This window comes from Molossus molossus, unplaced genomic scaffold, assembly GCF_014108415.1.
Source record: "Molossus molossus isolate mMolMol1 unplaced genomic scaffold, mMolMol1.p scaffold_m16_p_5, whole genome shotgun sequence".
NCBI classification, from domain to species: Eukaryota; Metazoa; Chordata; class Mammalia; order Chiroptera; family Molossidae; genus Molossus; species Molossus molossus.
In genome coordinates this window covers 37660009-37674598 of record NW_023425388.1, presented here as the reverse complement: position 1 = coordinate 37674598, position 14590 = coordinate 37660009, and the positions used below count along the sequence as shown (strand labels likewise).

At 47.5% G+C, this 14590-nt stretch overlaps 1 protein-coding gene across 9 annotated transcripts in view; it reads left to right on the top strand.

Moving 5' to 3' along the window:
• TNIK (TRAF2 and NCK interacting kinase) overlaps positions 1 to 14590 on the top strand; it is a 360673-nt gene that overhangs the window by 244066 nt on the left and 102017 nt on the right. For all 9 annotated transcript variants that reach the window (XM_036242368.1, XM_036242367.1, XM_036242362.1 and 6 more), the window contains exons 10-12: positions 1255 to 1430; positions 6748 to 6814; positions 10648 to 10852. In XM_036242368.1, coding sequence (XP_036098261.1) covers positions 1255 to 1430; positions 6748 to 6814; positions 10648 to 10852 — 448 coding nt within the window. The remainder of the gene's footprint in view (positions 1 to 1254; positions 1431 to 6747; positions 6815 to 10647; positions 10853 to 14590) is intronic.

The following is a 14590-nucleotide window of genomic DNA, read 5'->3' as shown; positions in this document are numbered from 1 at the left end:
TCTTCTGCGTGGTTGAGGACACCTTTCAGGCCTTAGGTAAACACACAACACTCACAGGCACACACACACACACTCATGCAAACACCCACTGGTAGGGCCTGCTGCTAAACGAGAAAGGCTTGCTCCTGGAATTTGCTCCTGTAACGCCACAGTGCTTCACAAGAGGGCGACAGAGAGCACAAAATGGATTTTCTTCTTCTCTGAGCAGGGTGGGGACCCGGAGTGGGGTGACCGGAGTTCTGCCAAGGTCTCTGAGGGTGATGTGCCATATTACCAATGGAATTCCTTGGAAAGGCATGTTGTAGAGTTATGAGCTTAATTATTTGTCATGCTGTAAAATTTCTTGGAACTTGCAGCAGGAACATGTGTGCTCAACTCATGAATCACAGCTAAAGTCCACCGTTAATTTCTACCACATGGTGCACTTGCTGCCCTAATCATTGGTGTGGTTATCGCTCAGCAGCTCTCCTCTGCCCCTGTGCGTCTGGGGCACAGGGTGTATCTCTAGGAAATAGTGCCTTTCTAGAGAGAGATAATTTGCCTCTGGGTATGAACTTAGCCCCTTAAAGTTACGTTTCTAAGTCCTTGGGTTGATAGTAAGCATATACATACATCCTGTCCTCATTCATTGGAAAGCAAAGTTCAAAAGTGATTCTGCAATTACCAATTTAAAAATGTGCTAAATCAGGTTCACTTTGCCATAGAAGAATCTTGCTCATTTTACAAAATGGAATCCCCTACCAACCTTGATTTACAGCTTGCATTTTCTGCCTTATTTAGACAGCTCACCCCCATGTCCCCTGACATGCGGTGTGCTCACTCACAGCTGCAGTTTTTCACTAATTTCATACCTCCTTGAACTGTCCTCTCCCCAGAGTGATTTCCTCCTAATTCTTTAGGACCCAGCTGTGGTTCTCTTGTTCCAACAGGACTTCCAGGTATGATTCCCAGGGGGCTTTCTCTTCTCTGATTCCCTTTCATTTTCTGTGAGATATTCTGTATAAACTGCAAAAAATACTTTCACATATAATCACTACCAGAAGTAGCATGAATTGTGTGTTGGTGGTGACAACACCTTTGGACCCCCTGTGCCTAGGAGAGGGCTAGGCCTACTTTATGATGGGTTGGTCTCGCAGTTGACTGATTGGACCTACTTTTTAAAAATTATTTTCAGTCTAGCATTTCCAAAAATATATAAGTTTGTCTTTCTGTGGATTGTCTTTCAATCTGTGGTTCATCTCTTCTGTTTGACAGGTCAAAAAAATTTCAGTCATTTATTGAGAGCTGCTTGGTAAAGAATCACAGCCAGCGACCAGCCACAGAGCAACTGATGAAGCACCCATTTATACGAGACCAGCCGAATGAACGACAGGTCCGCATTCAACTCAAGGACCATATCGACAGAACGAAGAAGAAGCGAGGAGAGAAAGGTCAGAAGCACATTTGTATTTCAGCAAGGGAAACAAAAGGTGGAGTGAGTCCTGGGCGTCTGATGCCTCTGGGGGTGACGGTGGGATTTCACATGGGCCTGCATTATTCTTCGGTGTGAAGCTGCTTCCGAGATCACAGCCCGTGGGCAGCAATGGACTGAGACTGCCGGATGGCATTTTCCGTCAGAAGATAGAGCTGAGGGAAATATCACCTTTTCCAGGCACTGAACACAGGGTCGTGTTGAGTGATACCGTGAAGTGGTTTAATGTGACCAGTGGTTTTCCTAATTCAAATGAATATTCATGTTTTGAAGACTGAAGGTCTACAGAAGACAGACAACCTAAAAAATCCAGTTGACATTGTTCTGTACTGGCAGTCTTCAACTTTTAAGTGGTTGTGCTCTGAGGCTCATTTCTAATTTAGTTATTTAGAAGTCAGAGTGACTGTTCTTACGGTCTCGGGGATATAAAAGAGATTGCCAGGTCTGTTTTCTTTGTAAGCTGTAAGATCATTTAATGCACTTCTTTACTTATAGACTCAAATACTCTTATCTCTTGTGGCTCTGGCTGTTTTGCCACACTGGTTTGTTTACTGCATATTGGAAAGACTTAAATCCAAACTTGGGGTCCTAGGACGCTTGGATAGAGATTCAAAAATTCCTTAACTAACCTCCTGACCAAGGTAAAAACTCATGTGGTCTGGGGTAGGTTTTATGACCCATTGGGTTGGGAGGTGGGGAAGGCTGAGGTGGGGAAGGGAAGGGAGCGATGCAGAGGGTAGACAGGTGAGTTCTCCTGGGTGGTAAAAGGAGGAGGAGCTGGCAACGAAGGGGGAGGTGGCAGCGAGGAGGCCAGACGGGGCTGCAAGGGAGCACTGGGGCAGGGAGTGGAGGGGCGAGTGGACGGCCAGGAACGGGGGATGGGAGCTACTTGATGTGTTTTTCCTCACTCAGTCCTCCCCACCTCTCTCTCTGCACACTCAGGTGGTAGGTGGTGGGCAGCACAGGAAGGGAGTGCTCTCTTTTTATTTGAATGTTCCTTCTTCTTTACCTCTGAAGTTAATATCTAGTGATGCAGGGTATGAGCAGGGACCTAGGGCTAGAGTGGTGAGCAGTGTAGGAGTGAAGACTGGGCAGAGGTAAAATCCGCAGAGGGCCCAGGGAGGAGGAGAAACCTAGTGGAGGTTCAAGGGAAGAGTTCCTTCTCTGCTGCCTGTCTTGGGGACTTGGGAAAATGTGTTATCAGGTGAGATTCAGGAGCAGGAGGTTATGAGGCTCAGCCAAACAGGAGGCCCATCTCCAGTCAGTGATGGAGAAGGACAAGGTGTCAATCAGAACCCAGGGAGCTAGGGGGTGGGGGGGTGAGCCCGAGCTGGAGGAACTAGGCATGAAGAGAAATAGGGAAGTGAAGGTCAAAAAGTTCCAGGACTGATTTTTTCTCCAACTGTTTATTTATTAATAGTGTCTTGGGCCCCTCTGTGAAGTCAAAATTTTAAAGGAAGTATTTTAGTGTGGTATGTCAGACATGCAACCATGAGAGGCCACCTTCTCTGAAAAGGAAATTTATTTTACTGTGGGTACATAAAGTAGGTTAAGTGCTCAGAATCTTGTTTTCAAACTCAAGTTCTCAGTTCACATTCTCGCTCTACCCTTTGATAGTTATGTGAACTTCACCCCAGTTTTCTAATCTTTAAAACAGGACTGGGTTTATAATAATAATTAGTATTGCCTGGCATTTTCACAAAGATTAAATATGATGGCACATGCAGATTGCTTAATACAATGTCTGGCACATAGACATGGCCCGTTAATATTGGCTATTCTTATTTAGTTGATTCTTTATCGACCTATAATTTTTTAGTACTGTCCAGGGTTACTTTCTGAAAACTTAAGACCTCTCTGCCTCTGACCCGTAACAATGGATAAAGTTTGTGCCTTGGGTCGTTTTCACATTTTGTTGATACAAACCCTGGAATGTGAGTCAGAACTCTCCATCCCATGAAAACAGATTTCTTCTCTGCAGAGTAGAAGAGTAAGCTTTTTGGTAATGAGTATACTCACATGTTACATGTTAGTTTAAGGAACCTAATTCTGATGAAGTTTAGAACTACCACAAGTCCTCATTTTGGTCCTCCCCAAGAAAGAACATTGATCAAATGAGATCACATTCTGCTTACTCAGTGTGATCAAATGACTTAATTTGTTCCCTTTAAGACTTTTTTACTCTCAGTAGCTCTAATTGTTTGGTTGAATCAAACAGGTTTTTAAAATTTTTATTAAATTTATTAGGGCAATATTGGTTAAAAAGATTATATTAGGTTCAAGTGTACAATTCTATAATACATCATTGATATATTGCATTATGTGTCACCACCCAAAATTAAGTCTCCTTTGATATCATATATTTGACTCCTTACCCTCTTCTACGTTCCCCAATGCCCTTTTCCCTCTGGTAACTACCAAAGAATCAAACAATTTTATTTATTTTGCTTTTCATTTCGTTTTATTTATTATTAGAGAGAGAAAGGGAGGGTGAGAGAGAGAGACATTAGCTTGAGAGAGAAATATCAGTCAGTTGCCTTCTGTACATGCCCCACCTGGGGATCAAACCTGCACCTTGGGTATGTGCCCTGGCCGGGAATCAAACCGGCAACCTTTTGGTGCACAGGACAACACTCAACCAACTGAGCCACTCTGGCTAGGATAATCAAACAATTTTAATGTGCATTGCTTTATGATATTTTTACCTGATACTATTTTTTTTTATCCTCACCAGAGGACATTTTTGCATTTATTGTCAGATAGAGCAGAGGGGGGGAGAGAGAGAGAGAAACATTGATGTGAGAGAGACACATTGAGTGGCCGCCACCCGCATGACCCCAACCAGGGCTGGGGATGAACTGCAACCAAGGTACATGCCCTTAGCAGGAACCGAACCCGGGATTCTCTGGTTCGCGGGCCGATGCTCCAACCGCTGAGTCAAACCAACCAGGGCCTGATACTATTTTTTCCTTAAAATATGTTGACACAACCCTGGCCAGTTTGGCTTAGCGGTTGGAGCATCAGCCCACAGACCAGAGAGTCCCAGGTTCGGTTCCCGCTAACGGCATGTACTTTGGTTGTAGTTCATCCCCGGCCCCTGTTGGGGTCGTATGGGTGGCAACCAGTCAATGTGTCTCTCTTACGTCAATGTTTCTCTCTCTCTCTCTCTTCCTCCCTGTCTCCCTCCCACTCTATCTGAAGATAAATGCAAAAATGTCCTCCCGTGAGGATTAAAAAAAAAGAAATGTTGACACATGCTAATTTAAGCTAGTATTATAAAATCAATCAAGCCAGATTCTGGAGAAGTATTACAATTAAGGAGCCTGATAAATGAAAGGTTTACCGCAGGGAGCAAAATAATTGGATTAACTGCACGATTTTCTTCTTGCTATAATTTCCTTTAATAGATAAAATTTCTACATTTAACTTTGAACACTGTTTATTGAAAGTTGAAATAGTAAACTTTTAGTGTGGAAGATTTTTAAAATAGTTTTTCTTTATAGATTTTTAGGGAGAGAGGTAGGGAGAGGGAGACTGAGACATTGATGAGAGAGAAACATCAGTCAGCTCCCTCTTGCATGTTCCACACTGGGGATCAGGCCCACACCCTGGGCATGTGCCCTGACTGGGAATCGATGCGGTGACCTCTTGGTGCCTGGGTCCATGCTCAACCACCGAGCCACAGCAACCAGGCTTAATGTGGAATATTGAACCACGTTATTAAGGTTCTTTACATTCCATAAGTAGCCTAAATATATGAAGCTAACTTGTGATTTTCAAATAGTATACTTGAAGTCAGCACACTTTCGGCTTCATTTTATTATCCCTCTAATGGCTGAATAATATGGAAAGCAAGGTGTGTCCAAGTCTTGGATCAAATGCTCTAGTCCTCAGCATGAGTCTGCTGCCCCTGATGGCACCGTAACGAAACTGCAGTTTCAGCTCCTTTTCAGGGGCGCGCAAGCATCTTCCACGTGGCAATCACTAACCCAGCGCTGGGAAAGGTAACAGCACTGTGGCTCCACCCTCCCTTGCTTAAAATCTAAAGCTACCCCACCAGCTCCCCGCTGCCCACAGAACAGGTCTCAGCGTGGTTTACGTAAGGGTCAGACCTGCTGGCCTTGTCGCTCCGTCGGCTTTCTCACACCCAGACATCCGGCCGCTCTGGGCCCCTTGTTCCCTGAAAACGCCCGCCCCGCGGTGCTGCCGGCCCTGTGGTCCTGCGGCTCGCGATGCCTTTGCACCGCGTCCAGCCCCTGAGCAGGGCCGCCGCCTCCCAGGGCCCAGCTCATTCCCCCTCGAGACGTCACTGTCCCCTGCCCACCATGGCCAGTGCACTCAGCCGATCCTTTCTCTGAAATGTCACTGCTGTTTTAGTGTACTTCCATTTAGCATATAATATGTTGAGAAGAACACTCGTTTTAAAATTGGGGAAGTTTTGTATTGAATTCTAAATCCAAATCCCAGATTTATTAATGAGATGACATTGGTCATATTACCGAACCTCTTAGCATCTCAGTATCTTCACTTTAAAAAAATGGGTATTATTTTAAAGGATTGTTATGAGAAATAAATGGCGAAGTGTCAAGTATGGTGACAGGCATGGGAGATACCCAGCAAAGATTGGTTCCCTTTCTTCATAATTTTATGGACTCTGATTATTTATTTTTCCCTCTGGCCAGATTTTGATCTCCTGCAAAGCAAAGACTCAGTCTTGATTCATTATTGCATGTTAACTTGCTTAACATATTACTGAATTAAATGGATGTCCCCAGTGGGTCAGTCAAAACACATTTAACTCTATTTTTAATAGCACATATTGTCAAAAGTTCCTTTCTGGTATTTATCAAGATATCTAAAGGCAATGTGTGTGTCTATACAAGTCATAATAAAATTCCTACTTGAACAATGATTAATAGTCAAGTTAACAGTGGGCCAATAAAAGATGGATTTAGGTGGCTTTATATTGTGAGTCAACGCAAACTGGAAAGTGATTTTTTACAATTCCTCATCTTCACTTCCGTGTGAACACCAGACATCAGGGGCAGAGATCTTGAGTCAGCTGGGATGGTCTTGGATGTGGTTAATTCCATGCACTTGAATCCAGCTAATGGGACCTTTTGGAGCTCAAGTCAGGAGGCCAGCAGTCTGTCGCAGCTCAGCATTAAGGACAATCTTTTGCCCCTCAATTTAATTATATATACAATGAGGGGGCCGGGCTTTACGGGGCTGTAGCATCTTTGCCGTGCACTAACCTTCTGTGCGTCTCTCTTTAGATGAGACAGAATATGAGTACAGTGGAAGTGAGGAAGAGGAGGAGGAGAACGACTCGGGAGAGCCCAGGTAGGCGGGCGAGAGCCGAGAGCCCTGATTTCACATTCCGAACTGTGCTCGTGTGACTCACTTCCTGCTGATTTATAGCTTCTTCTTCTTCTTCTTCTTTTTTTTTTAAGAATCCAGCATGGTAGACCTATTTAATTTATTGCCTACAAACATGCTCATTAATTTGGGAAAATTTCCCCAGGCAGACTCATGAAAGTGTGGAAATCAACATACTCTTTATCTTGTCCCCCAGGATTTATGATCTCTATTCCAGGACCCTGTTTCCTCACATTTGTAACATGTAGAAGGGGCAGGAGGCATTTATCTGGGTAACACAGGGCTGAAAGTACCCACAACCACAACTTCTGCAGACCGAAGTGGTATTTTTGCGCTTGAGTCGTTTCGTTCGTCACCTCATACCTTGGAGAAGCCCTGTCAGGCAGCCACGGGCCTTGTCACACGCCCTGGTCTTTTCATCGAAGCCCTAATCCAAGAGGAAACGGTTTCCAGGACGTTAAGTCATGCTCTAGAGGTGAACCCTGACTAGAGATGTTCATACTCCTTCCTGTCGTCCTGTGTCGGACCCCAGAATAAAGTGCTGTTTATGATATCATCTTTACGTTTTGAATTTCACTTGACTTTGGTTCTGACTTTTTTCTAGTCTGTGTTTATAAATGATTGAGGCTCTCACACCACCAGGATCTCTCTTTCGTGAGAGAATTCAGCTGGTGGCCGGTTGGTGGCCAGGGGCACAGTAACACACATCATGGCAGGCACACTGTACGTGGGGACATGCACAGGTAGAGACCAGGACGTGTGGGTCTACATTCATTAGCCATCCGAGGAAGAGAGCTCGGTGTTCAAGAGGACGGGGCCGCTCCCATACTGCTGAGGTGGAGCGTCCTGCCTGGGGAAGGGGCCGGCTCCTTCCCTGCTAGGAGGAGCTGGTGGTTCCTTTTGGGAGCTAAGTCAGACCCACCAAGCTGGATCATTGCTAAACTACTGGATTGGGGCGGGACTGAGTCTGCTGGGCCACCCAGGGTTTCTCTGTTCACCTGCCAGGACTTTCAAGGTCAAAGACTGAGATAACTCTTTCCTTCCATCTAATTCTTAACATCTTGGCCACCACCGGCTTAGCTGCATAAAGGTGGCGACTGTCTGTCAAGGGGTGACATGGCAAATGATCATTCTTGTGAAGCAAAGGACCGAGGGTCCTGCTTTCAGAGGAGGTGTGCACTGTTCTCCAAAGCTCGTCCCAGCAGACACGTTATTCTGATCACTCTCGAGATCTGGAAAACCCCACTTTAACTCATCTTGCTAAAGTGCATGTTAGGAGTCACTCAGCGAGCCGACCGAGCCATGCTTGAACATTCCTGTAACTGTAACATGCCATTATAACATGCTGAAGATTATTTCCCAAGTCCAGTTTTATGGACATATCTAATTCATAATCTTCATGAAAGCCTGAAAAGTAGAAAGGGACAGTAGTTATCTCATTTTAGAAGTGAGGTAACAGTCCCAGGGTGGCAACCTGGTCACAAACCAAGTTGATGATGGAGTTAGTAATACGGCTCAGATCACCTGACGTTGGTTCAACATCAGCTAATATTAACAGAGCATCCTCGTGCATGTGAGAGGGTCCCAAAGCCCCATTGCCTTTGCGTGGAGCATGTGGCCCACACAGATGAGAATTGTTATTCGGGGTTTGCTTCAGAATTCTACACAAAGGCTATAAGTTTTAGGGAGGCTTTTTAGTAGACTCCAAGCATGGTGTGTGGAATGCCACAGACGAAGGCTGTCTCCGTCACCTCTGGTGGCTCACATTGCCCGCTGATCACACTCCAGAACAGAACCATCACCTCACCAGCTGCCACCAAAGCGGCTCCTCCCCAGCATTCTCCATCCCAGTTGTCATCACCACCATAGCCCAGGTGCCAAGACCAAACCTGCAAGTCATCCTTCAATCCACACATTAGATCCACCAACAGGTTTCACTAACTCTGTCCCCAAAAGATTTTCCCAGACTCCATTCCTGCCACTCATGCCCTGAAGTCTCAGCCGGTGGCCTCACGTGCCCTCCTACCCCTGCAGACTGTCATCCCATCACCAGCCTCACAAATCAGATCATGTAACTCTCCTGCTAACCTTTGCATGTGCAGCTTCCAAGGCCATGCTCATTACCCTCGCTGCCTTGTCTCCCTGACCCCTCTGTACCACGCTCCCTGTCATTCTCTGCTCTGGGAAAGACCAGCTGGAGTTCAGTGACTCGAAGGGGCCACAACCTGTCCCCACCACAGGCCTCTATACAGCTGACCCTTAACACGGTTTTGAACTGCGCAGGTCGGAGATACACAAGGCTGACCATCTGCGTTCATCTTCCCATTCATATAGGGAACTTGAGCATCCTTGGAGTTTGGTATCCACAGGGCAATGATGGGTCCTAGAACCAATCTCTCACTGATATTGAGTAATAGCTGTGTTTTGCAGGAGTCAAAAGTTAAAGTTTCTACTGTGTCCCATGTTGTTTAGGGGTTAACTGTACTTGCTTTTCCTTCTTTCTGCCCAAAGCGTTCTTCCCCTACCTCTTCTTATGACTGACTCTTCATCATTTAGATCTTCGCTCACTGTCATCTTCTCGGAGAGGGCTTCCCAATCACCCCATTCCAAGCAGAGCCCTAATCCTCACCCAGCACCCTCCCTGCCACTGTCACTCGTAAACTATTACACTTTATATTCTGTAGAGCCCACCAGTACCTGAAGTAATGTATTTGTAATTACTGGTCTGCCTGCCTAATTAATTCTTTCCCACCAGAAGGCAACTCTAGAAAGAGAATTTGGTTACCTCCTGCTGTATCCACCGGAGCCTGCTACACAATAGGTGCTCGATAAGTATTTAATGCGTTTATTTCAAATGAGAGCCTTCAGAAAGATTACAAGGGCTCGGTTTGTATGAACAAATAGGAGCCATTTTCTACCTGTCTGTTAGGCTTTTGTGTCTGTGACTCTGAGCTATGCACATGCAGCTGGATGGTGTTCCTCTGTCCCCTTGTTCTCTCTGACACATACACACACACACCTGCACACGCGCATCACCATTTCACAGGTGAGGTGGATTGAGGCTAGCGGTGCTTCAAGAAAATCTAGGACTCAGTGAGCTGGGTTCAAGTCCCAGTTGCATGTACCCTCTATGGCCAGAACCAAACCATGAAACTTCACTGTAACGGAGGTGTAGCAAGACAAGTCCTGAGCTCTTGGACTTGGTGGACTTGGGTTCAAGTGCTGCTCTGTCGACTTTGGCTCCAGCCCTTCCGCTCCCTGGCTCATCATGGCTTCACACGAGCAGGCTGCCGTTGGCCTCCTGGGCTTCGGTGACAGCGGTCAAGGAGGGGATGTGAGCACAAGTGACCTGTACTCCTCTACTAGAGTAGGCTCCCTCACTGCGCCCAATTGATTTTTATTTTCTGGCTTTGCCCTTTTGCCTTTCTTAAGCATGATAATAAGCTGGTCTGGGGCTCAGGGCTTGCACACACACTGAAGACTTCAGGAATTGATCTTTGCCATGTCACAAGGGTGAGAGCAGTGTAGACTCTAGGAATGTGACCTCCCTGCTGGGGTGGTGACAGCATGTGTGTGCAGGAGTCTCACTGAAAGGGAGCCCAGACACTAGTCTGTCACCTTGACTCTGTTTCTCTTGAGGGTGAGCAGGATAATTAAGGGAGGACCGAGGAGCCTGTGCTTGAGCGTGTGGCTTTAGCTGCATATGAGTGACATGTGTGCCCTGCTCTCCCCCAAGACCCAGGGTAGCGATTGCTCTTGCCCTGTGTGGAATCCTGGTTTCTCTGTCCTGCCCACAGCTCCATTCTGAACCTGCCAGGGGAGTCCACCCTGCGGCGGGACTTCCTGAGGCTGCAGCTGGCCAACAAGGAGCGGTCTGAGGCCCTGCGGAGGCAGCAGCTGGAGCAGCAGCAGCGGGAGAACGAGGAGCACAAGCGACAGCTGCTGGCAGAGCGCCAGAAGCGCATCGAGGAGCAGAAGGAGCAGCGGCGGCGGCTGGAGGAGGTGAGCATGCTCGGCGCCTGTGCACGCCACGTCTCGGCTGGGACCACTCCCTGGGAAAGCACTGTGGGTCCAGATCCCACCCTGGAGCCCTAGCCTGCTTGGGGCACACATACCTTAAATGCAAGGTGTGAACGCTCTTATCAGTAAAGGCTTCTCTTGCTTGGCACAGTGTGACCTTGGTGCAGTCACTTCAGAAAAGCAGGGTCAGGCCTCAACCCTCCAAGCTGAGCTCGAGTATCACCTTCTCAGTGAAGCCTGCTTGACCACCTTACTAAACCTCCCCCCCCCCATCTCTAGCATGTCCTCTTGTCCTCCTGCTTTGTTATTTTTACATAACTCCTATCACCTTCACACGTACTCTGTGTATACTTTCGTCTGTTTGTCTCTCCCCACTGGAATGTAAGCCCCTGAGGATGGGGTTCTGTCTCTTTTGTCCCTGATGTATCTCCAACACCTGGAACAATGCCTAGCACACCATCGATGCCTCGTAAATATTTGTGGGATGCATGAACTCACGTACCAACGAATGAGTCAATGATTGAGAAGTGAAGTATAGGTGTGAACTAGAGCACAGGGAGTAAGCAGATAAGAAATGTCCGTGTGGCCCTGGCCGGTTTGGCTCAGCGGTTAGAGCATCAGCCTGCGGTCCGGAGAGACCCGGGTTCGGTTCCCACTAAGGGCACGTACTTCGGTTGCAGTTTGTCCCCGGCCCTGGTTGGTCGTGCGGTGGCAGCCACTCGATGTGTCCCTTTCACATCGCTGTTTCTCTCTCTCTGTCTCTTCCTCTCTCTCCCTCCCACTCTATCTGTACAAAAAATGGAAAAATGTCCTCGGGTGAGGATAAAAAATAAAAAAGAAATGTCCGTGTGGAAGGCAGGGCCTGCTTTTACTGATGCTCCTTTGTTACTGCTCTGAACACTGGGGAAAGCATCTCCAAGTCCTTCCAGACACCCTTCGTTACCCCGGGCCTCTTTCAGCTTGTGGGCCAGGCTCGCCTTCACCTGCAGGCATTGCTCTCGTTGTTGTGGAAACTATACCACCCGCATGGCTGGTCCTGGGCAAGGCTGTCATCTTCGTGGTCTTACAGACATGTATCAAAGCCGCCTTCCCAGAACCTTGCTCTGCGGCCTCCTCCCTGTGCCAGATAAATCAGCTACTCCAAACAATTAGGAAATTGAGAGACATAGGAAGCTGGATGGCAGATGAAGGGTTCACTAGCTAGCTGCACAGTAGCAGGGTAGTGATTTTACAGCTTCCCCCCACCCCGTCATGCTCCTCGTTAACCATTCCAGCAGTTCACTCGCTTTGCCAGGTGGCCCCTGCAGTTGGAGGTGAACTGCAGACAGCAGGAGCCGATTGCTTTGTAAATGGAGCCTCCCTGGTTTCAATTGGTAAGGGCCTCTGTTTCCGTTCTCAATAAATCCCATCAACCTCATTATGTCACTGGAATATTAGTATGCAGACCAGCAGCAATAACACCCAACGGTTGGAATTCTCGAGTGACTTCTGTGCGCCAAGGACTGGGTGGGGTGCTTTGCTTATATCTAGGATCTCATCTGCTGTCATTATCTCTTTGCATATATTCATCATTTCTCATCCAAAACACATACAATCTCCATTTAACAAGAGGAAACTGAGGTTCAGGGAGGGGCCGGTAGTGCAAAGCCAGGGTTCACACCAGGTCTCCCTGATCCCATTGTCCACGTGGGCCCTGAAACGGTCATTGTACATAAGTATCAGAGCCCTGAACTGTGACCCTCCAAACTGGACCTTGTAGGTCTCTGGGGGCAGCAGGACGTAAGTGACGCTCTGTCCCCTCGAAGTATACAAATCCGTAATGTTGTCTGCGTGGAGAATGCTCAGCATGTGAGAAGTTTGAAGCCCGCCAGCTTCCGGTCTGGGACTTGCACTGGCATAGACAGGGGCACAGCAGTGCCGAGGGCAGAGGCCTTCAAAGGAGGAGGTTCCTCTCCTGGGCACTCACTAAAAGTCTGACCGGTCCTGGCAGCTGGGCCCTGGTGTCATCTCCTTCAGCCCACCCAGGCCAGTTTCGGCCTCTTCTACGGCCCCCGGTCAAGGCCACCCCATTTCCTCCAGGCCTCTGGTCTCTGAGGACCAAGGCCTCTGCTGTTTGAATCCAAGGTTTACTCCCTTCGACTTCTGGTCCAGCCTCTCTCCCCAGCGAGGTGCTACCGGTGAACCCTGCCTTTCCTGCCTTATCCCCGGCTTGTGGTTGTTCCTTCCAAGAGCATTTCCCACCCCTCATCACTGGAGCATGACACCGTGAACACCTGACTGTTTGCCTCAGTGGGTTCCTTGCTCCCGTTACACTGCATGTCAGCCTAAAAGCACTTACCTGTAACCCTAGAAAATCCACAGATGTCCCATAAGACATTTGAAATGCTCAAGAATGCAAATGTGTGTGGGGACACACACACACATTTCCCTTTTTACATTTTTTTGAGAATTTAAACATAAGGTCCTGGCCAGTTTGGCTCAGCAGTTAGAGCGTCGGCCCGTGGACCAGAGAGTCCCGGGTTCGGTTCCCACTAAGGGCACGTACCTTAGCTGTGGTTTGTCCCTGGCCCCAGTTGGGGTTGTGTGGGTGGCGACCACTCGATGTGTCTCTCCCTCTTCCTCCCTCTCTCCCTCCCACTCTATCTGAAGATAAATGCAAAAATGTCCTCAGGTGAGGATAAAAAAAAAAATTTAAACATAAGGACTGAAAGACCCTTGGTCTTTGGACCTAGATTCTTAATTAATGTAACATCTCTTCAGAGGATGCATTGTATTATTTTGTTTCATTTTCATTTTTTAGATTTTTGTTTCCTCATACCTGGTATGATTTATTTGAGCTTTATATGTTTTGTTTTGTTTTTTTAATTAAGTTGCTATAATAATCCTTTCTAATAGTTATGGAGGATTTATCATATGACAGTTCTCCATTCAGCACTTCATGTGAATTGTCTCATCTAGTCTCCACGATAACCGCAGTCTAAAGATAATGCAGCTGAGCCTCACAGAGGCTCATAATTTGTTAAAGGTCATGCAGCTTGAAAAGAAACCAGATTTCCAACCCAGGGGACCAGACTTTGGAGCCTGCGTGCTGCCATTGAACCCATCCTGCCTCCACAGTCTTTCCCCGGCCTCTCCTTCCGTCGTCTTTTACCCTGAGCGTGGGAGGATTTCGGTGCCAGGGCAGAGAAGCTGCACCCAGCACGCGCTCATCTTTGAGCAGGGTTCTGGCTCTCCTGCTCCCAGTCTGGGCTTCCTCTCATCTCCTCTTTGTTGGCATTTTCTGGAGCCTCTCCCTTGGATGCAAGTCAGTGTTCAGACTCAGTGGGGCACATGTGTCCACAGGAACACGCCCTGGAAGTCCCCACTTGCACAGAAGGCGACGGCATGCATGAGGACGCTTTGCTCTGTGCGCCAGTGTGCATGAGTCCGGGCTTCTCACTAGAAGCAGGGACACTGTGACCACAGGACATCAAGAGGGTATACTGCTTTGTCTTTTGATCCTGTGTCTTGCCCCTATTGCTCAATAGTGAAAACAAAGAAATACTAAATACTCAGATGGCTATAAATGCTGAACCCCTACGTAATGGCCGTCTCTGCCACCAGGGACTCCCTTCCTGCGTCCTTCTCCTGCTGGATCCCACGTGTGCTGTCTTGGCCTGGGGTGCTGACTTGTGTTTCGGGTGTCCTGAGTAGGAATTTGGACTACATGGAAGCAGTTCA